The 27,974-nt window shown below is 55.3% G+C and overlaps 1 protein-coding gene across 5 annotated transcripts in view; it reads left to right on the top strand.

Moving 5' to 3' along the window:
* EHMT1 (euchromatic histone lysine methyltransferase 1) overlaps positions 1-27,335 on the top strand; it is a 148,019-nt gene extending 120,684 nt beyond the window's left edge. For all 5 annotated transcript variants that reach the window (XM_060013667.1, XM_060013668.2, XM_060013666.1 and 2 more), the window contains exons 17-27: positions 1,145-1,246; positions 2,809-2,913; positions 8,744-8,898; positions 9,678-9,845; positions 9,964-10,108; positions 10,460-10,537; positions 11,479-11,594; positions 12,709-12,795; positions 13,217-13,295; positions 24,062-24,237; positions 24,364-27,335. In XM_060013667.1, coding sequence (XP_059869650.1) covers positions 1,145-1,246; positions 2,809-2,913; positions 8,744-8,898; positions 9,678-9,845; positions 9,964-10,108; positions 10,460-10,537; positions 11,479-11,594; positions 12,709-12,795; positions 13,217-13,295; positions 24,062-24,237; positions 24,364-24,538 — 1,386 coding nt within the window. In that variant the 3' untranslated portion in view covers positions 24,539-27,335. The remainder of the gene's footprint in view (positions 1-1,144; positions 1,247-2,808; positions 2,914-8,743; positions 8,899-9,677; positions 9,846-9,963; positions 10,109-10,459; positions 10,538-11,478; positions 11,595-12,708; positions 12,796-13,216; positions 13,296-24,061; positions 24,238-24,363) is intronic.
* The last annotated feature ends 639 nt before the right edge of the window (positions 27,336-27,974 follow it).

Here is a 27,974-nt window from a genome sequence, read left to right as displayed (position 1 = left end):
GTCAGAGGATGAAGCCCTCCAGCCAAGGGCAGACGTTTGTCTGAGCCAGTGAGCAGGCGAGAACCAGCTCTGCTTCCCTGGAGAACACACGCTAACACGCGGACCAGGCTTGAGTGAGCAGGGTCAGGGCACACGTCAGGCACGTGGCAAACAGAAGAATCAAACACAAAAGGCAAAATTACAGAACTTTTGGAGGTTAAGAGGGAAGATTAGCTTTGTGATTCCAGCGTCGGGAAAGATTTCTTCAACAGGACAAAAGTACAAAAATGATTGATAAAGTCAAATGCATTAGAATTCAGAATTTCTGGTCAACAAAAGATGTCACAAGGTACATGACGGGCAGCTACAACCGGGAGAGGGTTTTGCAGCCAGGGGGCATCAGGGCCTCCTACAGATGAAAGAAAGTAACCGGAAGCAATGGGTGAGGAAGGTGACCAGGCAGTTCCCTGGAGCGATGTGCGACCGGGATATGCCGGGAAGGCGCCTGCCTTTCAAGCCCCCAAGACACCCCATTCCCTGGCCGTAGAACCCCGTGAAGCCCACAGCTGAGCCCACCTGGGGGAGCAGCACATGCGTGTCATTGTTGGGGGGGTCTCGGTGTTGGGGGACCCCGTGGGCAACTCTTGCACGAGGAATCTGGGAAATGTATTGCAGTGTTTGGTGAATATTGGTGAAAAACGAGTCTTCCTCGACCAAATGCACAAACCGGGCTAGTTTTACATCAGTTGACATAAGCGAACTAGTGCTATGTGTTCTCTACAAAGTGAAATCTGCAAACCATAATGTTGAACTAAATACGAGTTGCAGACAGGTATACGGTATGTTATTTATAGACAGTCTAAAACACAAAACCGTCACTTGTGGATACACACACACGTAGCAAAAGTGTCGAGCGGTGTCAGCACAATAGCCGTTGCATTCAGACTGGCGATCTGGAAGGAGCCTTTCTGTTGAGATGGTTCCGTTAACGTGGCACCCTTAGTGTCCTTGAGAAGATGGAGCTAAAAACCAGCTAGGAGGTGTGCCCGGCGGCCAGCGGACGCAACCTGGAGGTGGTCAGCCGCCGTGACAAGTGTCAGGCTGCACGGCGAGCTTGCCCCATCACGCTGTGATTTCTCGGGACCTAAATGCATTTGTGTTGCAGGACGCAGAGGGCTCCACCTGTTTGCACCTGGCTGCCAAGAAAGGTCACTATGATGTGGTTCAGTACCTGCTGTCCAATGGGCAGATGGACGTCAACTGTCAGGTAAACCACCTCCTCCACTCATGACGGCACCTGACGGGCTGGCCAGAGGTGTGGTCCTCCTTCGTGGTGATCCTGGCCCCTTCCACCCTCCGAGGCACCCCACCCCCCACCCCTGCCAGGTCCTGGAAGGCCTGGCCTCATCCTCCGCCCCCGTCCACCTCCCTCCTGGCCTGCCCACTGGCCGCTCACCAAGCTCTGTGCCGCTGCCCAGCTGCAGGCTTGTCCTGAGGTGTCCGCCTGGGCTGCCCTGGTCTCCATGTGGCCTGTGTTCAGATGCTGCTACTTGAGCAGGGTCCCTGGCCTCCTGTGTGCCGTGCCATCTCCGTGGCAGCTCATCGTCCCTCCCAGCACTGGCCACTGTTGGACATTCCACCTCCTTCCCTGTGTGTTTGCTTCTTGTCCACCTGCTGTCAGGACCTCGGCGTGGTGTTTGTGTAACCTGCAGTGCCTGGTTACAGAGCAGGTCCTGTGCGTGTCTGCTGAGCGAGTGAGTGGCTGGGGATAGCCAATGAGGGTGGGGCCTTCTAACTCACCAGGGGCCCCTCCTGTCCTCCGAGACCCCCTTCCTCTCCCTAGGACCCCGCCCGCCCATGACTTGAAGCTCTGGGATGACCATCTCCCATCACAGCCCGCCCCCTCATCTTCTGGCCCAGCCATTGCTGCTAACCCAGCTCACGTGCCCACCACCCTGGCTGTGGGACCCTCCCAGACGGACCAGAAATGCAGCTCCCTGCAGTGTGGTTTTTCCAACCTCTGTTCTAGTGGGGTCCACGGGCCCCCTTCCCCTGTTTTGGTTTTTTATCTCCCACTCGGTCGGGTTTTGTGAGTTTCTTCCCCCAGGCTGGGCTGTGTTGCCCCTGCCGTGTCCCCAGTGCCCGTGGTAGGCCTGCAGGGACCATCTCTCTTTAGTCATGGAGGCCGTGTGCATCCACCAGGAAAATGTGGCGACTGGAAAGTGGAGAATGTTGTGCTAGAGTGTTTGCAGAGTAGGAACTGGCACCGTAATACTCGTTTCCTAAGAGTCGCCTCTGGGGTAGAGCGGCACACAGCCAGCTCATCACAGCCATGGTCCAGCCTGCAGGGGGTTCAGCCCTGGTGAGCTTCTGCTCCGGCCCTTAAAGAAGAGGCTGGGACTTTTCATGGCCTCCATTCATCTCTGGGCCTGATGTCCATCCGTCTGTCTGTCTGTAGTTCTTGGCTGTTGCTCCTGCTTCGTGCATGGAGTCTGTCCTGGGACCAGAAGGGTGGGCAGGTGCGTCCCGGTCAGTGCTTCCTGCCAGCCGGGCACGGACTCTGCAGCTGGGTCTGCTCCGTGGCCTTCAGGCCTTTTTCTTAGGTGACGCTGTCATGTGTGCACAGGTGTGTCGAGTTGCCCGGTGGGCCCTGCCTGCTCGCTGGGATCCCCAGGCAGCGCTCTGAGCCTCAGTTTCCTCCAACAAAATGGGGACTCAGGCTGGCTCCCGCCCCCTGGGGCCTCCTTGCAGGTCCCGTGTGATGAGGTGCCTCACGTCTTGTGTCTCGAGGAGCTGTGATGGATGTTTGTTTCTTTCTTTTGAAATCAGGATGATGGCGGCTGGACGCCCATGATTTGGGCCACTGAGTATAAGCACGTGGACCTTGTGAAACTGCTGCTGTCCAAGGGGTCTGACATCAACATCCGGGACAACGTGAGTCTCCCCCGGGAGGCGGACCCTGGAGGACTGGGGACGGGTGTGTTGGGTGGCAGCGTCCTAGCACCTGCCTGTGGCTCTGACCTCTTCCCCTTGAGTCGCCAGCCATGTGTTGACCCAGTGCGGTTTCCAGTGGTTATCTTGTGTGTCAGCCAGCTGCTGGATGTGAACCGAGGGGCACAGTTCCCTGAGACCTGCCCCTCGGGCAGAGCTGCATTTTTAGAGGTCTTTAGAGACACTGGCTCCCATGTCTGTGGTGACGTCCGAGGCCCCAGGGCTCACCCCACTCCTGGACCAAGGTCGGGGGACTCGCCAGTCCCTCTGGGTACAGCCCCCTGCTGTGTATCAGTGGAGCTGTTTGGTCACAGGCAGCACCAGGCGCATCTGATGAACTCAAAGGGGAATTTCTCGGGCGGGCTTCAGGGACCCACAGCACCGGGGCGGTGGTAGGGCTGGCAGAGTTGGGGGGCTGCTCTGGCACGAGCCCCTGTGCTGCTTCCCAGGCGGAGGGACAGGGCTCCTGGGACACAGACAGGGTGTGGCCTGTGGAGCTGTGTCCACCTTTACAGCGTTACCCAAGCCATAAGTAGGAAGTCTAGCCACACGCTCGTTAAACTGATACTGGAATAAGGCAGGAAGGCATGCCCACCCCTCAGTTCGGAGCCCTTAGTGGACTGTTTGAAGAAAGGATGGGAGCAGTGGCTGGTCGGTCCTCCTGGCTGCTCCGTGTGAGGACCCTCCCACACCCAGGAAACAGGAGCAGCAGCTCCCAGCCGAGGGCCAGGCACAGCTGGTTGGGGACGTCTTTGCCGACTCCACAGAGCTGGGCCCTGGGACGAGAGCAGCTGAGGGCCGGGAAGCCCTGGGGGCTTCAGGTGAGGGTGGCGCGGAGGGAGGCGACAAGGTCCGGGGAAGCTACAGCACACGGCAGTCACGCTCTGCCTTGTTCCTCGAGGGATGGGGTCGTGGTTTGGAGCAGCCTCGGCCCTGGGTGCTTGGGCGGGACTGGACCGTCTGGGCACATGGGCAGCGCACGGCCTCGCAGCGTCCAGCAGTGTAGGCTCTGGTTGTTCTGAGGGATTGGAAGAACTGATTGAGTCGTGTGTTTGTTATTTATATGATGAAACAGCGTCATTGTTTTATTTCAATAGGCTTCATTGAAGTATGGCTGGCAGACTGTGCTATTAAAGTGTACAATTAGATAAATTCTAACCCCAGCCACCATCACACAACCAGGACAGTGGATGTCACTTACCCCTCGGTTTCCTCCTGTGCCTCCTAACCAGCCCCCCTTAACCAGACGTGACCAGCCCACCTGCTTCCTGTCGCGGCCTCGCTTCTCGTAGTCCCATCTGAGCGTGGGCCCCCCTCCCTTTCTGTTGCTGCGAGAGGCCGTCCGCTTGCTTGTCCTGCGCCTGTGGATCATGGCCGGGCTCCCTGGTGGGGCTGTGGCCTTCCTGCTCAGGCGCTGCCACTCCTGTGGGTGCAGCCGTTTCCAGGGTAGGAGGGTCTGGTTCCTTTCCGGTGTCCCCAGCACTTAATGTAGTCGGCCTTACCTTCTTTGGTGAAGGGTCTGTTCAGGTCTTTTGCTCGTTTATTACTGGATTGTTTGGCTTCTTATTCTCTAGTTTGGAGAGTTTTTGTGTATTCTGGATACAAGTCTTTTACCAGATCATGTGTCTCATAAATCCTAGCCATTGTCTTTGGAGGAGCACATGTTTCTAATTTTGGTGAAGTCCAGTTTATCAGTTACTTTTTGTATGAATCATGTGAATTCACTGCCAAACCCATGACCCTAGAGACTGTCTGTGTTTCGATCGCAGTCCCTTAGGTTTAGGTGTTAATGTCCATACGTGGTGTGAGGTAGGGACCAGGCTCTTTCTTCTGGTGTGTGGACCTCTAGCTACTCCAGCAGTGTGTTTAGAAAGCAGCCTTTCTCCCTAGATTGGCTTTGCCCTGTGGCCGGACTCAGTCCTCTGGGTCTTGACCTGGGGTCTGTCTTAGTGCTGGGGTCGTGCTCTCTTGTTGAATGCAGCTTCAGGACCTGTAAGGAGAACCTTCCAGTATTAGCTTCCATTTCTCCCTTCCCAGCTTTATGCTGTTCCTCTCGTGCATTTTACTAAATAAACACCACAGTAGTGTTGTTTATTTAAACAACGGTGACCTTTGGAAAAGGCTATAATAATCCTGGCGTGTCAGCTCCCGTGGTCACCTCTTCCTCAGGTCCGTCCATCCACTGCTGTTTGCTTCTGTGCGTCTCATGTCCGTTAGCATTTCCTGCTGTGCTGGGCGGCTTGTGATGGATTCTTTCAGCTTTTTAATGCCTGCGAAGTCCTTACTTTCCTTCACTTTTTTTTTTTTTTTAATTATTTTTGGCTGCATTGGGTCTTTGTTGCTGCGCGCGGGCTTCCTCTAGTTGTGGAGAAGGGGGGGCTACTCTTCGTTGTGGTGCGCGGGCTTCTCATTATGGTGCTTGTCTTGTTGCGGAGCACAGGCTCTAGGCGCATGGGCTTCAGTAGCTGTGTCATGTGAGCTCAGTAGTTGTGGCTCACGGACTCTAGAGCGCAGGCTCAGTAGTTGTGGCGCACGGGCTTAGTTGCTCCATGGCGTGTGGGATCTTCCTGGACCAGGGCTCGAACCTGTGTCCCCTGCATTGGCAGGCGGATTCCCAACCACTTCGCCACCAAGGAAGCCCTTTTCCTTCACTTTTGAAAGGTATTTTGCTGGATATAGAATTGTAACTTGAGAGTTTTTAATTCCAGTACCTGAAACATTCTGCTTTCCTGAGTTCTCACTCGATGCATTTCTAGTGAGAAAGTCTTCCTTTCTCTGTATGCACCACGTCTTTTTTCTTTCAGGTGCTCTTAAGGTTGTCTCTTTGTCACTGGAGTTCAGCAGTTTGGTTATGAGGTGGCTGGTGCTATGTGTGTGCACAAGTGCGCCTAGGCTTCGTGGAGCCCCTGGGGTCTGTGGGTGTGGGGTTTTATCAAGCTGGAAATTTCCTAGTCATTTTTTCCAGTGCTGCTTCTGCCCCTACTCCACCTCTCGAGGCCCCAGGTCCGCGTGTGCCAGGGGGCCTGAAGCTGTTCCACGGCTCTCTGACGCGCTTTTCATTTTCTGAAATGATTCTTACACTCTGGGTTTCTGCTCAGCTGGTTCTGTTGCTCTGTGTTCAAGCTCACTAGCCTTTTCCTCCACAGCGTCTGTTATGCTGTTAATTCCATCCAGCGTGCTTTCACGTCAGTCATCATGGTTTTCGGTTCTGAACATTCTGCTTGGGTCTTCTTGGTATTTTCTGAAATGTGTCTCTCCTGAACACACAGTTATTCCAGCTGCTTTGATGCCCTCGTTTGCTGGTCTGTGTCAGTTCTGGGTTTGATTCGTTGGTTTTGCTCCCCATTGTGGGTCACGTTTCCTGCGTCTTTGCACTCCTGGTAACCTTGCGCTGGACACGAGACGTTGCGAATTTACCTTGCTGGGAATTTCTGTGTTCCTGGAACTGTTGTGAGCCTTACACTGGGTGCAGCAAAGTGACCTAGGAATGGTCTGGTCATTTTGGGTTTCACTTTCTAGGTTTGTTAGGTGGTCTGAGCAGGTTTCGGCCCGAGGCTGCTCATCCCCCCTGTGTGGGGCCAGTGCTGAGCCCTCTACACCTGGCCTCAGGGGTGTGTCCTCCTGGAGGTCCAGGTTTGGAGCGTACAGCCCTCCAGAGGCCTCTTTCCCAGCCCCACAGCCTGCTCTGCAGCCCTGGCTGCCCTGGCCTGGAGCCCGAGAGGAACAGTGAGCAGGTGGCCACAGGCCCCCTTTTGCTCCTCTCGGGGGCTCAGCCTTTCACCGCCTGGTGTCCAGTTCTTCCCTTGCTCCTCTCGGGGGGGCAGCCTTTCACTGCCTGGTGTCCAGTTCTTCCCTTGCTCCTCTCGGGGGGGCAGCCTTTCACTGCCTGGTGTCCAGTTCTTGAAAACTGTTATTGCACACGTTTTGACTGTTCTGTCTTACTCTGGTTCTTTCAGGTGTGGAGGGGGGTAAACCCAGTGTGGTCCCTCTTGCCCCGTCTTTGCTGGAAGTCCCATCAGATGTGTAGGCCTGTCGTAACGTAGCTGGTGGACCTCAGAGAGGCTGGGAGATGGCACAGTCCCCCCGGCAGGAGGGCTTAGGGGCCTGGGAAGTTCTCAGAACCTAATTCTGGTGATAAAGTCACAAATCGTTCTGATGAAGGAAAGAGAAGAGAGGCCCCTCAGGAGACTGCAGTTTCACCTAGGAGCTTGCAGATGTGCAGAAGGTGGAAGCCAGAGGGTAGAGAGCTTCTGAGAGTAATGCCCAGGAGGGGAGGCCAGACAAGCCCCAGCTTTTCAGGACACCCCGGGGCTGACGGCAGGGCCAGCCCTTAGTTTTCTCCGTTGGAAACAGACCGATGATGTCGAGGGTGACAGACACAGACCACTTAGCTCCTGCTTCGCTTCTGTCTTTCCTGAAGTTGGTTAAGCTGGAGGCGTGGGATGTACGCGGGTGTTGGGATGGGGCGCTGGGCAGTGCAGGGGGTGCCCCGGTCGCCCGGACGTGCTGCGCCCCTTGGTGGTGTGGGCGGCGCCCCAGGGCCCAGGCTGCGCATTGGTCCCGGTGGTTCCCAAGGGGTCGGCTGTGTGAGCCAAGCACACTCCCTGCCCGCAGAGCAGAAAGAACAGGCAGCAGCGGCCCCATCTCTGAGGCTAACTCAGAGAAAGAGAACTGCTACAGCGTCACTGGTTACGTCCCTGAGGGAGGAAGGGAGACGGGGGGGGGGGGGGGGGGGCTGGTGAGCAAGGGAGCGGGGGTGGGGGGTTGGGTGCTGCTCCTTGGGCGGCTGGGCTCCTGGGCTGTCCAGCCGGCCGCGTGGGCGGGCGTGGCTCTCCTCGCGCTGTGTCCCCAGTGTGGCAGGTCGAATGTACGGTGGTTCTTGTTTAGACGTTTTCTTGTTTTTAGGGTTATTCTTCACTGTTATCTTATGTAAGTTGTTTTTTATTTTCCTTCTCTTTCCACATTTATTTGTTCAAAATTGTAGTCTTACTAAGAAGAAACATTGTAGTCTTCTGATAAACTTAATGTGAAAGTTTTGTCATCACGTATATAATCTATACCTGGGAAACCATATATTATTTCACATATGGCACAAATATTTTGCGAAGTTTTCTTTGCGTCATTTAAAGTTTTTAGTTTTTCATGAAATAAAATTTTTAATTAATCAAATTTGTCTTTTTCAAATCTTTTTTTTTACTCCCCCCAACACTCTCAAAGAGCCCGGCGACAGGCCCGCAGGCGCTGCTGCCCGGCCTGCAAGGCCGACGGTTCCCGAGGCTCTTTTTCAAATCTTGTACAAGTAGTACTCTATCCTGCAATCATAACTGTGTTCCAGAGTCAATATAATTTAAAAAATAAACTATCTCTAGATGTTATATTACTTAACGTGTCGTGTTTAGGGTGGTCTAATTGAGGTTGATGTTTTCTCCTATTTTTAACATATTCTGTACTGTGATAATGTACTTTTTTTTTTTTTTTTTGTATGCGGGCCTCCCACTGCTGTGGCCTCTCCTGCTGCGGAGCACGGGCTCCGGACGCGCAGGCTCAGCGGCCATGGCTCATGGGCCCAGCCGCTCCACGGCATGTGGGATCTTTCCGGACCGGGGCACAAACCCGTGTCCCCGGCATCGGCAGGCGGACTCTCAACCACTGCGCCACCAGGGAAGCCCGATAATGTACTTTTATAACGAAAACAAGACAAAATGGAAAGGAAGCCTCTGTCGGGTGGGCCGCGCCGCCCCCTCGGCCTCATGTGCTTGTGTCTTCCGTGCAGGAGGAGAACATCTGCCTGCACTGGGCGGCCTTCTCGGGCTGTGTGGACATCGCTGAGATCCTGCTGGCCGCCAGGTGCGACCTCCACGCCGTGAACATCCATGGAGACTCGCCCCTGCACATCGCCGCCAGGGAGGACCGCTACGCCTGTGTCGTGTGAGTGGCTCCGGGTGCTCTGGGGACTTTCTGTGGCGGACGAGGCTCTTCTGTTCACGCCTGCAGTCAGCGTGGCTTCGGGAGGATCGTGGTGAAAATCCCCAAATACGCAGGTCACACGTGGAGCGGAGCCCCGTCCTAACACCTCTGCTCGGGGCCAGAGGAGCGGCACCCACGGGAGGGCTGGAGGGCCAGCTGGGAGCCCACCACCACCACCGGAAGCCCCTCCTGCATCACTTTTGCCCGTTGCCGTCAGGTCCAGAGCCTTTGCTCTGCTCCTGGCGGTAGCTCAGGGAGGAGTGGCCCCCACTTCTCATCTCATGGGGGCCTGGGACTAGGGGATGCCCCTGTGGTGGGGCCCTCGGCCTCTCAGATAGGGACCTTGGGGGCACAGGGCTCTGGCGCACCATCTGGCCCTGACTGGGTCAGGCCTCGGATTGCCTACTGGGCGTTAACTGAGTACGTGGCCGGCTAGGCATTGCTGCCCTTTTCATCCTGAGGGTGCCTTTGAACGGAAAAGCCAAGAAAAATCAACTACCATCCCTAGTTATTTACATGCTCTTCCCTTCGAGGAAAAGGAGGACTTTTGACAGTAAACGGGGGAGAAGAGTAATGATGTCTGTCCGTGGTGAGCAGAAGCACCGGCCGGTGAGCTGGTTCATCTGAAAGCGGATGCCGTTTCCTCCTTCTTTTTACTGATCGTTGTCATGGTGCGAAGCTCATCCTTGTATCTTTTGACTTAAGATCTGAATGTTCTGTGGACTTGCGTTTCCCTCCAGCCTCTTCCTGTCCCGGGACTCCGACGTCACACTGAAGAATAAGGAGGGGGAGACGCCCCTGCAGTGCGCCAGTCTCAACTCGCAGGTGTGGAGCGCCCTGCAGATGAGCCAGGCGCTGCGCGATGCAGCCCCTGACAGGCCCGCCCTGGTGGAGAAGACGGTGAGCAGGTGAGGAGCACGAGGCAGGGCCTGCCTCCGGGCGGGGTTGAGGGTCGGAGCGGAGCGGAAGCCTCTCTGGGCTGGGCCAGGGCTCACCGGGAAAGCTGACGGCCCCTTCCTGCGGCAGAGACATCGCTCGGGGCTATGAGCGAATCCCCATACCGTGTGTCAACGGTGTGGACAGCGAGCCGTGCCCCAGCAACTATAAGTACGTGTCTCAGAACTGTGTGACGTCCCCCATGAACATCGACAGGAACATTACCCACCTGCAGGTCAGCGGTGGGGGGGGGCCCTGCTGTGGGATGTTGCCTCTGCGGCCCCCAGAGCAGCCTGGGCAGCGGGGAGGGGTGCCCTCAGGGCCGCAGTGGCTCTGCGCCGGTCTTTCCCCTCCTGGGGCTGTGCCCACCCAGTGTCTGAGCCTCCTTTCCTCCTTTGGGTCCCTCCCCAGCCCCTCCTGCGAGCCCCCGAGGCCTCGTGCCTGAGCGTTCTCTCCACACCCTCCTTCCTGAGGGGCTGCACGCCCCCCGTGTCCTCAAGAGTCAGAATTTTGAGGATTGTCACTGGAGTTGTGAACAGCACTGGGGGGCGGGGCGGGGCTCCATCTGACACGCCCCTCCCTCCAGTACTGCGTGTGCATCGACGACTGCTCCTCCAGCAACTGCATGTGCGGCCAGCTGAGCATGCGCTGCTGGTACGACAAGGTGAGCCTGCGTGGGGGCCTGGCTGGGGAGGAGCGACAGAGGCCACCAGGGGATAGGGGCGGGACCGAGGCCGGGTACTGGGGATGGAGCCAGCATTCTCTGTGGGCCCTGGGGGTGGCCAGAGGGAACTGACTGGGCGGCAGAGGTGGCCATCCCTGAGCCTGGCCTGGAGGGAGCCGAGGAGAGAAGGGCCCCCAAGGCCGGTTTCTGAGACGAGAGCCCTCCCTGGCTTTGGTTTGCGGAGTTCAGGGTGTCCTGGAATGGAGAGGGCACACAGGCCCGGCATGGAGGCCACTGGCACAGAGTCAGCATTACAGCAAAGGGGGCGTCAAGAGTGTCGTCCAGACAAGAGGCTCAGGTGTCGTGGGCAGGACTGGCGGGGCTCAGGTCTCCTGGTGTTTCCTGCGAAGCCTGGCCGTGCTGAGAGGGGGCAAGTTCTTAACTGTTCAGAGCAGCCACTGGAGCTGGCAGGGCCTCGGACGCGGCTGCACAGCCTGGGCTCAGCCCAGCGTCTCTGCTGCGTCTCGGGTGTCGGACAGAAAAGCGGTGACAGGTCCCTCGGGAGCTGGGGGTTTGCAGAGTGGCAGGTGGTGCTGGCAGGGGGTCCAGGCTGGAGGCTGCAGAGCAGGAGTCCAGGGGCCCACGAGCTGATGGCCTCAGGGAGGCTGAGAGAGGATGACGGGGATGGGGGGAGGTCGACTGGGGCAGAGAGGCTGGCCACAGTCAGGGACCAGGGAGAGCTGTCCCAGAGGTTTCCAAAAGCCATGTAGATTCCTGGCCAGAGACTTTGCGTGGCCTTGGACAAAGCGTGAGCGTGTGGCCTTACCCTGTCCTCCCAGGTGTGGAGTTTGGCCAGAAACCATGCTTTCTGGGGCGGTGTTTTGATTTGAGGAGGCATGTTGGTGTCAGTTACTTAGCCCTCGCTACGCGTCTGTCCGCAGGACGGCCGGCTCCTGCCCGAGTTCAACATGGCGGAGCCGCCCCTGCTCTTCGAGTGCAACCACGCCTGCTCCTGCTGGAGGACCTGCCGGAACCGCGTCGTGCAAAACGGCCTCAGGTGAGGTGCCGCGGGCTGGCGCCAGGGTCTCCGTGGTAAAGTTTGAAAGCAGTCAAGTCCCTTGGGCAGCTCTCTAGTTTCACGCGTGTGTCCACAAACGGGAGCAGCGTGTGTTTAGCGTGTGTGTGTTTGCACGTAGAGGTGGCTTTCTCGGAGCCCTTGGCCTCTGCTGATGTTATAGAGGTTGACGTAAAGAGCGGAAGCCTTCCATGTTTCCTACCCGCTCAGACTTGGGTTCAGGTCAGACGGCCCGAAGGCAAGAGGCAGGCTTGCCAAGAGCTGTGTGGTCCAAGCTCACGAGGTCCTGATCTGGTGTGAGCACTCATGTGCTTCCCTCATACCCACGTACCGAGTCTCATGTAAAACATGTTGCCACTTGGTACTCGGGCACTTGGTTCACTGACCACCCAGAGCCAGACCCTGGGGTTCTGGTCATGAAACTTCCCTCCGTGAACATGCTCGAGAGTTGGAAAATCAAAGGTTACGAGGGAGGATTTGTATCCTATGTAAGTTTATACGGTATTTTGGGGTCTATTAATATCAGTGTAACCTTACAGCACTTGTGACCAGCCCATACTTCTGTGTCCTGGCGTGTGGCAGAAAGGCCTTGGGTGTGAGGACAGACACGCCACTGGACACACAAATGGCTGGCGGGATGCCCTAGCTCTCGGGGCCTGGGAGGGGCCCCGCAGCTGCCCCCAGGGGCCAGCTCAGCCCTGTGGTTGGCACACTGCCCGAGCTCGCCTGCATTGCAGCCTGGGACCAGCGGGCCTGCTAATAACCCCTTTGGTCCTTGTCACACGTTGGCGATGAGGGCACTGAGGCTCAGGGAGGGCCGGGGGCCATGTTCCACGCGCTGACCTCAGGCTGGTGTCTGAGGTTCCCCTGCCTCCTGAGGGTGTGAAGGACGCTGTGAGTGGCGCCTTGGTGCAGGGGCGCGGTTGGGGTGGGGTAACTCTAGGTGTCACTGCTGCATTGCATGCGAAGTTCTAACGCATCTCCGGACATGAAAGTTGTATTTTCTGTGTTTTTTACTCCTGTCACTTGTGTGGTAACATGAGTGTGAGCTGAGTGTGGTGGAACGTGGCCGTGAGTGGCTGATCCTGTTTTCCAGGACGAGGCTGCAGCTCTATCGGACGCAGAACATGGGCTGGGGCGTGCGGTCCCTGCAGGACATCCCACTGGGCACCTTTGTTTGCGAGTAAGTGAGGGCCCGGTCAGCCCAGGGCTGCTGCTGTCACGGGGGAGGGTGCGACTAGGAGTGCACACTGGCCAGTGGGGGGCCCCACGCTCACCGGGGAGGGGCTGCCTGGGCCTGGCTGTGTGCTCACGCTGCGGGCAGCCCCCGCCCACCTCTGCGTTTCTGCCTGCACTTTCTCACCAGCTCATAACTTATTTCAGAAGATCCATCAGCACTTCATGACGTGTAGGGGATGATCATTTTGGACCCCTGGTCAGATAGAGGGTTTCTGTGTCATCGTTTTCTGGGACCCGGATGAAGTCCCTGTTCAGTCACAGGCAGAATTCTCAGTCATGTGGGCTCTGTCAGGGCCCCTGTGCCCTGCGTCTGGGTCCTGGGGGACATGCGCCTGTCACGTTTTCGTCTGCCTCCGCCTCCGCAGGTATGTCGGGGAGCTCATCTCTGACTCGGAAGCTGACGTGCGTGAGGAAGATTCTTACCTCTTTGACCTTGACAACAAGGTAATGCGTCCTGAGGGGTTGGGCGTAGAGCTGATGGGACTGTGCCACGTGGAGGGGCCTGCTGGCGGGGCCCGGGCTGGTAAGGAGGCTCGCCCGCCAGACTGGCGCTGGGTCCCTGATCCCAGAGGTCCTGAGCTTGCCCAGCGAGCCTCGCGTGAGAGTGTGGGACCTCGGACATGTCCCTCCAGCCTCTGAGCCCCACCTTCCTTCTCAGCAAGGGTGAGGGCCGCCAAGAGGCTCGGGGGCCATGTGCACGGGGGTCGAGCCTTCGAGTGGAGTGAGGGTCACACTTGTGAACAGGGTGGGTGCGTCTCTCTGTGACCCCGGTGCCCTCCCAGGTGTGGGTAGAAGAGCTGGACCCTGGCTTCATCCGCTCCGGGCCCTGGTTCCCAGGGCAGTTTCTGAGCCATCGCAGGCTGCCCTGTCCTGCCTTGTCCTGGCTCCCAGGGTTGCTCCTTAATTCAAAAATTGCTGACTTCAGACCTTCTAAGAACTCGCCGTCGCTGCCAGTGGGAGGGAGTTCAGGTGGAGGCGGGGAAACAGGTACTCTGTTCCCCGCAGCAGCTGCGAGACCCCTGAACAGCCACCTGTAGGTCGGGTGAAGCCAGGCGCTCCCCTTCCCGTGCCTACCACTCTTGGCTGTGTCTTCAGAGCGCCCTGCTCATCGCCTGACCCCGCGCTGCCCCTGCAGCCACACCCTAAGGGGTCAGCATTTGTGAGACAAGTGTCTGGAAGAGGAGCCTGTGTTCCTGGAGGTTGCAGCCTGGGGCGCGGCTCTAGCCCAGGGCCGTGGGGCCAGGCCTTCCCCATGGCACCGCGGCCATCTGCCCGGCCTGTGCGCGTGTGTGTGTGGGGGGGGCACTGCAGCCGGGCCGGGTTTCCTGCCCACCTGTGTCTGCTGAGCAGTTTGCCTCTTACTGGTTTGCAGCAGTCCTTTCCATGTTCTGGATCAGTGCTCTTTCCTGACGTTTGACTTGCAGATATCTTCCCTCTGTGGCTTGTTTACTTCCTGACGGTGTCTTTTAATGAACAGAAGTTCTTATTTTTATTGCCCCCCAACTTTGCAGTCTTTTTCTGTATACGGGTGGGTTTCTATAATGCCCAAGACAAGCTTCCCACACCCAGCTCGCAGAGACACACGTTTATATTGTTTCCCAGAGGGTGCTGAGGGGCCAAGCTTTATTGTCTTCCCTGTATTGACATCTGTGTGACTGAGCACCATTTGTTGAAAAGATTGTCCTTTCCCCACCCCTCAGCAGTGTGGATTTTGTCATATATCAGGTGTCTGCGAGACCTTGGATTGGCCTCTGTTTGTCGACTGCCTTGGGCAGCCTGTACTGTATTAGTTATCCTAGTTTACGTCCCCTTACCTTGGGGTTCTTGGGAGTGTCTGCTCTTCTTGGTCTCTCAAAGTTTCCATATAAGTTTTAAAATCAGCTTGACAAGTTCCACAAAACTCCTGTAGGGATTTGATTGCATAGCATTGAACCTGTGAGCCAGATTAGATCATGGCATCGAACCTGTAAACCTCATTAGGGATCATAGTATTGACCCGTGAACCAGGTTAGGATCAGAGCAATGACCTGTGAACTAGGTTAGGGTCAGAGCATTGACCCATGAATAAGGATAAGGATAGGGTCAGAGCACTGACCTGTGAACCCAGTTAGGGTCAGAGCATTGACAGGTGAACCAGGATAGGGTCAGAGCATTGAACCTGTGAACCCAGTTAGGGTCAGAGCATTGACAGGTGAACCAGGATAGGGTCAGAGCATTGAACCTGTGAACCCAGTTAGGGTCAGAGCATTGACAGGTGAACCAGGTTAGGGTCAGAGCATTGAACCTGTGAACCCAGTTACGGTCAGAGGATTGACCCGTGAACCAGATTAGGGTCAGAGCATTGACCTGTGAACCTGTTAGGGTCAGAGCACTGATCTGTAAACCAGGATAGAGTCGGAGCTTTGAACCTGTGAATCCATTTAGGGTCAGAGCACTGACCTGTGAACCAGGATAGGGTCAGAGCATTGACCTGTGAACCCGTTAGGGTCAGAGCATTGACCTGTGAACCAGTTAGGGTCAGAGCACTGACCTGTAAACCAGGATAGGGGCAGAGCTTTGAACCTGTGAATCCAGTTAGGGTCACACCATTGACCTGTGAACCAGTTAGGCTCAGAGCACTGACCTGTGAATCCGGTTAGGGTCATAGCGTTGACCTGTGATGGTTCGCTGGGCCATCTGCTCCTTCCCGTTGGGAGTGGTGACCCGGATAGCCGTGCGGGGCTGTGTGCTGGCCTGCGGGTGGACCCGCTGGTTCTGGATTTTATGGCCAGGAGTGCACCTGCGGTGGATTTTCAGACTTGACTTCTGTGGATGTGAGTCTTTGTTTCTCTCGGTAAATTCTTGGGGGTGGAATTACTGCCGTCTGGTGAGTGTTCACTTACTGACTTTAGAAGAAACGGCAAACAGTTTCCGGAGGGCTTGTTCCCCCCACACTCGCCAGCAGGAAAGGGCAGCTCAGACACTAATTTTGATGCCCCGTGATGGCAGCATCTTTTTTTTTAAATAATTTTTATTGGAGTATAGTTGCTTTACCATGTTGTGTTTCTGCTGTACAGCAAAGTGAATCAGCTATACGTATACATATATCCCCTTTTTTTTGGATTTCCTTCCCAGTTAGGTCACCACAGAGCACTGAGTAGAGCTCCCTGTGCTATACAGTAGGTTCTCATTAGTTATCTATCTTATACACAGTAGTGTATATATGTCAATCCCAATCTCCCAGTTCATCCCACCCTCCCTTCCCCCCCTTGGGGTCCATATGTTTGTTCTCTACATCTGTGTCTCTATTTCTGCTTTGCAAATAAGTTCATCTGTACCATTTTTCTAGATTCCACATATAAGCAGTATTATATGATATGTTTTTCTGACTTACTTCACTCTGTGTGAGTCTTTGGGTCCACCCACATCTCTGCAAATGACACTATTTCGTTCCTTTTTATGGCTGAGTAATATTCCACTGTATGCACCACATCTTCATTATATGGCAGTGTCTTTTCACAGCTTAGTGGCTTCCTTACATCTTCGTTCGTGGAGAAGTTTTAAAAATTTATTGTGGGTTGTTCCGTCGGGCCGCTTGTCGTAAGAGCTCTTCACAAGCCCTGAATGGTACCCTTTGTCCAACGTGTGTTGTGAGTATTTCCCTCCTGCCTTTCCTTCCTCTTCACAGAACAGAAAACGTTTTTAATGGTTTAGTGCTTTATGTGTCCTAAGAAATCTTTGCTGCAAGGTTGTGAAGATTTTCTCTTTTCTCTAGAATTTTTGTATTTTAGCAAAATTACATTTAGATCTATGATCTGTTTCAAGAACTTTTGTATGTGGTTTGTTTTTTTCGCTTAACATATTTTTTTTGGTGAGATCACTTAAGTTCTATTCTCTTAGCAAATTTCGGCTGTACAAAACAGTGTCATCAACTGTAGTCACCATGTTATACATTTGATCCTCAGACCTTTTTCATTTTATAAATTTACTGTCTCCCTGTTTCCCCCACTCCTCACCCCCTGGCAACCCCTATTCTACTCGGTTTCCATGAAAGTTTGCCTTAAAAAAAAAAAAGTAAGAGGCCACATAAAGTGACACCATGCCGTCTTTGTCATTTGCTGGCTTATCTCAGATGATGCCCTTGAGGTTCATCCATATTGTCCCAAATGGCAGGATTGCCTTTTTTTTTAAGGCTGCATAGTATTCCACTGTATGTGTGTGCCACATTTCCTTATCCATTAATGGACACTTGGTTATTTCCGTATCTTGGCTGCTGTGAATAATGCTGCAGTGGACATGGGGGAGCAGATATCTCTTCAAGGTTGTGGTTTTGTTTCCTTCGTAAATGTCCTGGAGTGGGATCGCTGGATCACACGGTAGTTCTGTTTTCACCTTCTTGACGAAGCTTCATCCACACTGTTGTCCACAGTGGCCGCACCGATTTACCTCCCCCCCGCAGTGCACCGAGGGCTCCCTTTTCTCCACACCCTCGCCAGTGCTTCTTGTCTTTTTGATGACGTCATTCTGACAGGTGTGAGGTGATTAATCATTGTGGTTTTGATGTGCATTTCTCTGATGATTAGTGATGTGGAGCATCTTTTCATGTACCTGTTGGCCATCTGTGTGTCTTCTTTGGAAAGATGATTATTCAGTTCCTCTGCCCATTTTTTAAATTGGCTTTTTTTTTTTTGCTACTGAGTTGTGTGAGTTCTTTATATATTTTGGATAATAACCCCTTATCAGACACATGGTTTGCAAATATTTTCTCCCATCCGGTAGCTGCCTTTTTCTTTCCTTTTTGCCGCACGTCTCGGCTGACAGGATCTTAGTTCCCCGACCAGGGAGTGAACCTGGGCCTATGGCAGTGAAAGCGCTGAGTCCTAACCCGTGGACCACCAGGGAACACCTGGTACCTGCTTTCTCATTTTGTTCATGGTTTCCTTTGCTGTGCAGAAGCTTTTTAGTTCAGTGTAGTCCACTTGTTTACTTTTGCTTTTGGTGTCAAATCCCAAAAATCATTCGAGACCAATAGCAAGGGCTTCCCGCCTCTGTTTCTTCTAGAAGTCTCACGGTTTCGGGTCTCACGTTTTGCATTGATTTTTGTTTTTGGTGTAAGATAGGGGTTGAGGTTCCCTTTTGTCCATGTGAATGTAAAGTCTCTACTTGCACTATTGAAAGTAGGTCTGTCTGGACTATGTTTTCTTCCTTTGATTTATTTGCCAATCCGTAACCTACATCACTCTGTCCCGATCACAGGCACACCTCGGAGATGCTGCGGGTTCAGTTCCAGACCAGCAACATAGTGAATATTACAGTAGAGCGTATTACAGTACACACTTTTTTTTTTTTTTTGGTCCCAGTGCATCTAAAAGTCATGTTTATACTATAGGCTATTAAGTGTACAATAGCATTATCTTATAAAAATGATGTATATACCTTAATCAAAAGATGCTTTATTGCTAAAAAATGCTAACCATCATCTGAGCCTTCAGCGGGTCATAGTAGTAACATCAAAGGTCACTGACCACAGATACCGTAACAAATACAGTAGTACTGAAAACGTTTAAAATACTACGAGAATTACCAGAATGTGACGGAGACAGGAAGTAAGCAGATACTGTTGGAAGAATGGAGCCCGCAGACGCACTGGATGCGGTGTCTGCAAAGTTCAGCAAACCAAGGTGCGCCGGTGCGGCTGTGAGACTAAACCCTGAAACCAGGTCGCGTTGTGCTCAGACCCTGTTTCCTCCAAAAGCCGTTTCACCTTTTCTGTGTCCTTTGCATTTCCCTGTAGATTCTGGAATCAGGGCATCAGTACAGGAAGCCGCGGCCGGAGCCCTGCTGGGGTTACCTCCCGTTTGTTGCTGAGTTTAGGGCGTCGGCGTCTGCACAGCGTTAGGTCTCCCGGTCCCTGGTGTTGCGTCCAGGTGTCCGCAGAGCTTGCGGGCTCTCAGGGTGTAGATCTTACCCATGTTCCCTTAAGTTTATTCCCAAGTATTCCATGCTCTTATGCTTTCGTAAACAGTGTTGCTGTTTACTTCGTTGTCTGATTGTTGCTAGGATATGGAAATACTTGGTTTTTTGTATATCGACCTTGCTAAATCCACTTGTTAATTCCAGTAGCTTTTTTGACGATTCTCTAGGATTTTCTGTATGCATAACTGTGTCGTGTGTGAGTAAAGACAGCTCTACTTCTTCCTTGCCCTTCTAAGTCTGTGCTGAGAGCCTGGCTGGGGTCTCAGCAGTGGGAGGGGACATCCTTGCCTGTCTCTGTCAAGGGAAAAGCATTCATTCTTTGAACACTAAGTGTGATGTGAGCTGTGAGCTTTTTGTAGATGCCCTCGTAGAAGTGTTCTGGTGCTGACTTGTTTACTGAGGCCTAATTTATATGCAGGAAATTCACCCATTTATGTGTCCAGCTCTGTTGGTTTTGACAGGCGTCTCCTTGTTCCTGCCCCATCGGTGATCTCAGGGTCCTCTGCTCAGGGTCACCCAGGCCGTCCAGGCGTGGTCCGGCTGCGTCTTTTCTGGACCTTGGACCTCGGAGTCCTCGGGCTCACATGCTGGTTGTCAGAACGCAAGTTCTTGGCTGCAGGACTGAGGTCCAGCCGGGGCTCTGTCTGCTCCCAGGGGCCCCAAGCACACAGCCCCCTTCTTGAAGGCCAGCAGGAGAACCATGCACGGTGTGATGTGATCGCGGGAGTGGCTTTCGTGAGAAGCGAGTCACAGGTTGCCCAGGGGGGTGGGGTTCTGTGAGCGAGCGAGGCTGGGGTGAGCACCACTGCACCGAGATTTGCAGACCAGCTCTCGGGGACACCCGGCCCCTCTGTCCCTGCCGTTTGCCGTTTCCACAATGTCGTACGGGTGGATTCCCACGGCACATGGCCTCTGGGTCTGGCCCTCTCCCCGTTGGAGGGAGCCTCTGGGGGCTCGTCTGCGGTGTCGCGTGTGTGTGTTGGTTGGGTCGTCGCTGCTCCGTCGTGTGGATACCCCTCGGGCTGCCCCTCCACCCACCGCAGACGCGCTTGGGCTGTTGCCGGGTGTTGGCGGTTAGCGCAGCTTTTGAGAGCATTCGTGTCAGGCTTTGGGTGGACGTGTCCTCATCCCCTGGGGCCGCGTGGCGGCGACTGGCAGCTTCATGGGAGGCTCGGCCGTGTCCCTGGCACACGTGTCCCAAGCATCTGGAGAGTCCTGGCAGGAGGGCAGGTCCAGTGCTGGCTGCTCCTTTGTGGTGGGGAGCAGGGTCCTGGTGTTGGACCATTTCAGTGCTCTTGTAAATGGCATTTTTTCCCCTGATTTAGTTGCTTGATACATAGAAATAGTTACTTTTTTCCAACTAACTTTTTTTTTTTTTTTTTTGCTGTACGCGGGCCTCTCACTGTTGTGGCCTCTCCCATTGCGGAGCACAGGCTCTGGACACGCAGGCTCAGCGGCCATGGCTCACGGGCCCAGCCACTCCGCGGCATGTGGGATCTTCCCGGACCGGGGCACGAACCTGTGTCCCCTGCATCGGCAGGTGGACTCTCAACCACTGCGCCACCAGAGAAGCCCCCAACTAACTTTTAACTCTGTGACCTGTTAAACTCACTGACTAGATGTAGCATTTATTTGTGAGTTCTCTTCTCAGTGGACACGATCGTGTCATCAGCACACGGTCCCCTCCCGGCCGGGCCGCTGTGCCTGCCTTGGTGGAGAAAAGCTTCCAGAACCCAGGCTCCCACGGGCGCTGGTGCTCAGAGCTCTGTCCCTAGTCCACCAAGAGTGACCTGGATTGACGTTAGGCTGTGTTCAGTGTTTTTCTGCATCTGCTGAAATGCCCCTACAATCTCTCTTGTACTTACTGTAGTAACATGGTGGATAATCTGATTTTATGGGCCATTGTTGGGCCATCATTACTGGTTTGTAATCTCACGCCTGCTTCAGCACGGGGCGTTGTGCTGCCGGTGGTCGGCCTGCACTGGCCCATAGGCTGGCCTGCACGTGTCCCCAGAGCCTGCCCCCGACCATCTGGCACCGCTAGCATCTGTGCCTGTGGGTCTGTGTCTAGTGTCTGGGGGTTTCCTGCTTATTTTCATTCTGTTTGCCCATTGCCCCTTGTTCCTGATGCGTTTTTGTTTGGGTTCCAAACTCTGTATTTGCAAACCTGCCTGAAGAAATGCATTGAGGCTTCAGAGCCCTCATCTGGAATCACTCGGTCCATTTGTGGGAACGAGGGTGGTTCGGGGCTGAGCTGCAGCCGCCAGCCTCTCCGAGTCTAGCCCAGCCTCCCCTGCAGTGACCCTCGCCCTGGGGTGCAGCCCTCAGGGTCCCACCTGTAGCAAGGAAGGTTCGCAGGGCCCTAGCCCCCCGGCCTCATGCCCGCTGTGCAGCGCAGCTAGGAACGCCAGCCGCTGAGCTCGACCCCCGTGGAGGAGCCTTCCCGGAGCGTCCGCTCCTTCACGAGGCGTTTTCTTTGTTGCTTTTTCTGAAATGTTCTGTCAGGCTGTCTCGAGTCTCCGCAGACCGGGCAGCTTGCCTGACCACAGGTCGGCGCTCTGATTCTCACCGACATCCTTTGACAGATGGGGCATGTGCGGACGCTGTCCAGGGAGGGGCGGAGGGGGCGTTCCTGGGGGCCCCAAGGGGGCCCCACACAGGCCTCTCCATGTTCCCCGCTTACCTGTCTGGGAGGAGCTTTCTGTCTCCAGACTGCTCTGGCTGGTGCTTCTGTAAAAACACTGCAGATTCCAAGCCCATTTCTTAATTATCAGATTCTAAGACGTGGAGTTACCCTGTCTGATTGCTGTGCTTGTTTCTCAGCTCCTCCCCTGAGCCGCTCCTGGACCCCTGCCAGCCCCTGGCCCCCATAGGGACATCTCTCCAATGGCCACCCTCTCTCCTCCCGTTGCTGCGACCGCTGCCTTTGACCCCTGGCCTTTCCGTCTCTTCAGCCCCGCACACCGGGCTGTGCCCCTGGGAGGGTCCTGGCAACCCGAGTGCCGCTGACTCTGGGCCCTCAGCCCCGGCCCCCAGCTGTGTGGGTCTCCTGCTTGCTCTGGTCCACTCCTCCTGGGCCCGAGCAGGTAGCCCTCTTCAGTCTTACCCCATGGGTCTTTCGTTCTGGGCACGTAAAAAGCCACGGATGCAGCACGTCCCCCGGCCGTTCCAGCTCAGGCCTGTGTGTCCCCGAGTGTTGGCATGTCAGAGTGCCCATACCCACTGGGCCATCTGCCCGTGCCTCGCTCCCCCACCCACCATTTGAGGCATCAGGAAACTTTCCGGTTCTGCCTTCCAGGTATTTCCTGGGTCTGATCACCTGTCCTCATGCTGCTGAGTCTGTCCCTCTCCTTGCTGTTCTGAAACCTTCCAAACACCTGCTCTGTCCCCATCTCCTCCCGCTTCAAGCCTCTTCTCGAGTCCCCTGGTTAACCCGGGTGCCCTCACGCCCTCAGCCTCTCAGAGTCACGATGTGGGTGGCTCGTGTGGGCGTGGGGCTCCCTCCCCACAGTATTTTTGCCTCAGAACCAGGTGTGGGTGGTTTCTGGATCAGAGAAGCTTTAAAAAGGCAGCACATACATCTGAAAGGACACATCTTAAAGACCGAGAAAGGCTGCTTGTCGCAGGAGGGACGCAGGGTCCTCATAGAGGGGAATGGTCAGGTCTTCAGGATGGGTGGCCCCCGCTTGGTGCAGGCCGGTGACCAAGGGCTCAGGACATAACTCCTGGGAAGTGTGGGCAGCATGGCGGGGGCCCAGGGCCAGGGGCCAGTGGGCAGAACCCCCTCTTGTCCCCCAGGAAGCCTTGGTGTCCCTGGGGGGCCACCTGTGGGTCCTGCAGGCTCTGGGCGGGGTCTCCGTGCAGGACCCTTACAGGGACTCCCCTTAGGGACCCAGGGGGGAGGGGCTGTCTGGGCCGCCTCGCGCCCCTGGGTGGTAGAGGCGGTGTCCGCAGGGCCCTTCGCTGCTTGGGGTCCAGCCCCGGGCCTCCTTCCTTCGTCACACGGGCACCTACTTCTCACCCACCCCTTTCTGCTGCTCCTTTAGTCTCTTGTTCAGCTCAGGAAAAAAGAAAAGAGAAAAAGTGAAAACATGTTTCACTTCCTCCAAGGATTTCTTACTCTTGTCTTTATGGATAAAGACACAGAAAGGGGGAGAAAATCAGTATAGTTGAGGCTCTTCCCTGGCCCCTGGCCCCCTGGCCGCTGGCGTGAGGGTCAGCCCGCAGTGGCCGACGGCATGGTGGTGCTCCGGGGGGTCTGCTTGCTGCTCGCTCAGGGGTTCGGTTCTGGGTGGGTGTCCTCGCCGTGTGGCCCCTCTGACTTTGGGTCGATCTTGTGCTCTGGATCCTTCCAGAGAAAACTCTTTCCCACGGCTCGGATGGTTAGACCAGGCCCCTTTCTCACGGTCAGCTCAGCCCCTTCTGCCCTGTGTTGTTACCGCGGCAGCAATGCCAGAGGCATGGTTGGGACCCCGGTCCCGGGGCTCCTCTCTGTCCTGAAGGGTCTGTGGTTTTCTGAGTCCCCTCGTGAGCGACCTGGCAGCTTCCCTCCCGCTGTCCCACTGCCCCTCAGCCCCTCAGCTCCCAAGCGACTCTGCCCCGCTGCCCCTCTGCCCCTTTGCCCCCTGCCTCTCTGCCCCCCTGTCCCTCTGCCCCTCTGTCCCTCTACACCTCTGCTCCTCTGTCCCTCTACCCCTCTACTCCTCTGTCCCTCTACTCCTCTGCCCCTCTGCCCCTCTGTCACTCTGCCTCCCGTCCCTCTGTCTCCTGTCCCTCTGCTCCTCTGCTCCCCTGTCCCTCTGCCCTCCGTCCCTCTGTCTCTCCGCCCCCCTGTCCCTCTGCCCCCCGTCCCCGTGTCCCTCTGCCCCTCTGCCCCCCGTCCCTCTGTTCCCCTTTCCCGTCTGTCCTCCTGCCCAGTGCCCCCTGCATCTCCCACTCCTGCTAAGTTGTATCCCTGCTTCTCCATCACCAGGTCCCTGGGGAGTTGTGCTGCCCAGTGGTCCTTACAGGACCATGTGGCCCCTTAGCCACCCCACGTGGTTCCCATAATGCTGTCCTCCTCTGTCCTGGTGCTGACAGCATCAGAGCGTCGGATGGGACGGTGCCAGCCACATAGATTATCCATGTTTGTGCTCGTTTTCACCCCTGGAGTTGAAGCCCCAGGAGGGAGGGGGAGGAGAGGGTGGCGTCCGCTGCGTGGCAGTGGCGGTGCCCACGCCTGCCCTCCTGGGACGCTCAGTGCGTGTCTCCCCCAGGATGGAGAGCTGTACTGCATCGATGCGCGTTTCTATGGCAACGTCAGCCGCTTCATCAACCACCACTGCGAGCCCAACCTGGTGCCTGTGCGCGTCTTCATGTCCCACCAGGACCTGCGCTTCCCCAGGATCGCCTTCTTCAGCACCCGCCTGATCGAGGCCGGGGAGCAGCTGGGGTAGGTGCCCGCCAGGCGCACGCGCTACCTGCCCCAGACTGGACGGCTCGGGCGGGGCTCGGTGGGCCCGGCTCCCGGGAGGTGCTGGTGGGCCCGGACCCCCGCCCAGCTCTGTTCTCCCCCCAGGTTTGACTACGGGGAGCGCTTCTGGGACATCAAAGGCAAGCTGTTCAGCTGCCGCTGTGGCTCCCCCAAGTGCCGGCACTCCAGCGCCGCCCTGGCCCAGCGGCAGGCCGGCGCCCAGGCCGCCCAGGAGGACGGGCTGCCCGACACCAGCTCCTCCCCCGCCGACCCGCTATGAGAGAGAGCCACGGCCTGGGCGCCCAAGCGGATGCCGTTCACGCTGCGGTTCGGGGAGAAAAGGAGAAGCGCACACGACGACGTCTGAGGTCCCAGCCTGGTGCTGGCGGGGCTGGGCTGCGCGGTGGGCGCTCTGGGACTCTGCACTGGTGTCGCCCGTGAGTTTCTGATGGTGATTTTGTCGTTTCCACGTTTCTCGTTTCCCCTCTGCTCTCCGTCGTTCCTGTCCCACCGCTGGGCTTGTGGGCAGTGTCCTGTCGACCCAGACCCCTCCGTGTGGCCCCGCCAAAGCCACCGTCACCCACCCGCAGCCCGAGGGGCTGGTGCCGGCTCCTGGGGCCGCGCAGACCCTGTCCCCACCGCTCCTGAGAGGTCAGGGCCGAGCTGCCACTGACCTTGGAGAAAACGTGGGTTTGCTTTTTAAAGAAATCCTATATCTAGTCCTATATACCAGACCTCTAACGTGTTTCTTTTCGAGGAAGCGGTCTGGGGGTGCAGGAGGGCCACGGCCCACGGAGGACCCACACCTGTCCTGCGAGTGCCGTGAGGCCGGTACCTTCTGTTGATTTCTAAGCCACACGCTCTGATGATGAATAAACTGATTTATTTTCTACCATTATTGGACATTAGGACAAACAAAAAATAAAAAACAGAAAACACAGACAACGGTGCTGATTCTGGTGTGGTTTCTACTCACCATGTGAAAATAAACTATCAACTGTATAAAGAGAACAAAGTGATTTTAGAATAAAATGCAGGAGAAAACTTTTTTTAATATGTTAGTCTTGTAGTGTGAATAAATTTGCCATCACCTTTTGTGTGATGGCCTGCCAGGTCATATACTTTTTTTTGGCATATACTTTTTTAAATACTGTAATTAGTGCAGTAACAGTGGGTTTTTTTGTGCGACTCTTCTAAAACATTCATAATGCAGTCATGTTTATTTTTTCTGTTGAAATGTTTTTGACAAGTTCTAAGAGCAGTCTTTTGGCTCAGACCATTTCTTGTTCTGTTTTCAATGAAATCAATAAAAAAAAAAAAAAGAAGTACTTTAAATGAGGTTTCATCATGGTATCATGTTTCAACTGGTTTCTGCAAAATACCCGTGTTTCCCTTGGGGTGCGGTGCTCGTGGGGTCCCACACGGCCCCGGGGACCAGTGGGCAGGCCCAGCCCTGTGCCGAGTCTGAGAAGGTGGACCTGACACCCCCACTCATCCCTGCGGAGAGGACGCGGCCCGCCCCTCCCCAGGCAGCCTGTGCGTGCGTGTGCCTGTGCGTGTGCGTGGGGGGCACGTCTGTGTGTGCCAAGCTCTCTGGAGGCTGACGGAGGTCTGGAATCAGATCTGTGTCTGGACGTGGTAAGGCTGGGCCCTCTCCTCCTGCCGGAACCTCCAGTCCCAAAACTCGTCGGGAGCCTCCGAACACAAGAAGCAGCTTGAATGCTCTATTTTTTATACACAGACGTCATTCAGTTAGACACTTTCAGACATTTATCCAGAACCTGCATTTTGCAAACAGCGCAAACAGGGTGCCTTCCCTGTGGACGTGGATAAGGCCCGATGTGCGGAGCCAGGAGCCTGAGCTGTGACTGGTCCGCCCGAAGAGCCCTTTCTGCCCGGAGGACTTGGGCTGGGTCCTCAGGGCTCACTGCCTTTCTCTTCTGAGGGCAACAGGACCACAGGAGGGGCTGTGCTGGCGGGGAGGGCCCACCTGCAGCTGGTTTTCAGGCCCTGAGACCCGCCAGCCCTGTGTGCCTTCCCCCAGCCCAGCCCTCGGGCTCCAAGCCCAGGGGACTGCAGCGGACGAAGGTCCCTGTGTGTTGGCGGTCCACCTGTTATGTGCTGGGCCAGTGCTGGTGTCCAAACAACTGTCTGTTGAACCAAGACAGTCTAGTTGCAAACCTTTAGGGTGCTGGGGAGGTCTGTGGGGTGAGGGCCCCCACGAGGTGCCGTCTCGGCAGTGGGTGCTGGGCTGCTTCCTTTGTCAGCCTGTCCTGGGGGCTGTGTGGTGCTCCCCCACCAATCCTGCTGGCAGGCCTGGGGGATGGGCCTGGGTCTCTGTTCCATGGGACGCTGACTGCAGGTATGAGGCTCTGAAGGGCTGGCCGGTGGGTGGGAGGCAGGCCAGGGGACTCCCACGGTGGCGGAGCACACGTGGCTGGAGCGTGAGGGTCTCACCCGGCTGTACTTACTCCTCAAAGGCAAACCTGTCACCGCCTCCCGCCTGCCTGGGGGTGTCCCCCGCCCTGCCAACTTTGGACAGTGGGCCACTCCCACCCACTCTTCCTGACAGCTGCATCCGTTTCCACGGGGCCGGAAAGAATTCTGAGCGTCATCTTTTTCTACTTGTGCAATTACCCTCTTAGAGAAGAGACCAAAGGGCACTGCAGAGTCACATTTTGGAATCTGTCGCCAAAACCCCATTCCTAAGACGTGCGCTGATTTCTGCCTCCTCGAAGAGGGTGAATTTCCCCACGTCCAGCACTGAGCACTGTCGGACTTCTTTTTCTAATGTCTAGAGGAAAAATGATCAGTGTGCTACTTCACACTTGTTTGGTTACTGATAAACGCGAATGTCTGTCTTATTTATTACGGCTGGGGCTTTCCTCCTGTGTGAATTGCCTTGTAAAATTTTACTGTGTTGTTTATATTTCTCTTATTGATTTGTATGGGCTCTTTATATATTGTAGCCTTTTACCCATGCTGAACCTAAATTTTTATGTGGTAAAATCTGTCTTGTGATTTCTGATTTTGTACTGTATTTAGAAAGACCTCCACCTCCAAATTATAAAAATATTCTCCAGTACAATTTCCTAGTATTTTATTTGCAAGTTTAGCTCTTGAATCCAGGTGGAATTTATTTGGTATATAGTTTAAAATAATAAATATAAGATTTTTAAATTGAGGAATAATTTATATACCGTGAGATGCATGGCTCTTTTGCGTACAACTCAGTAAGTCTTGACCAGTGCCGTTGCCTGTGTAACCCATTCCTTATCGAGACACAGACTCTTCCCATCCCCCGGGAAATCTCTTCCCCTCCTTCCGAGCTGGTCCCTGCCTCCGAGACGCATTCATTCCGTGTTCTATACCTCATGTATGCGGGACATGTAGGTTACTCTTTCTGTCCAGCATCTCTTGCTTAGCTGTGTTTTGGTTCACATTTCATAAAGCACTGGTTCATGCATCCTTTCTGTTGCTGAGGAGCATTCCACAGTAGGAATGTACCAAATTTGTTTATCCATTCTCCTGGGCGTGCACATCTGTGTTGTTTCCAGTTTGGGGCTATTATTAACAAAGCTGCCGCGAGCATCCTTGTACCAGTCTGTTTGTCTCAGGTAAATTCCTAGAAATGGACTTGCTGGGTCAGGCTGAGTGTTGGTCTTTTTAATCTGCCTGTCCTGGTGGCATCTCACTGTGGTTTTGATTTGCATCCC

This window comes from Delphinus delphis, chromosome 6, assembly GCF_949987515.2.
Source record: "Delphinus delphis chromosome 6, mDelDel1.2, whole genome shotgun sequence".
Classification (NCBI taxonomy): Eukaryota; Metazoa; Chordata; class Mammalia; order Artiodactyla; family Delphinidae; genus Delphinus; species Delphinus delphis.
The sequence above is the reverse complement of the archived record's forward strand: the minus strand, read 5'-3'. Positions and strand labels throughout refer to the sequence as shown.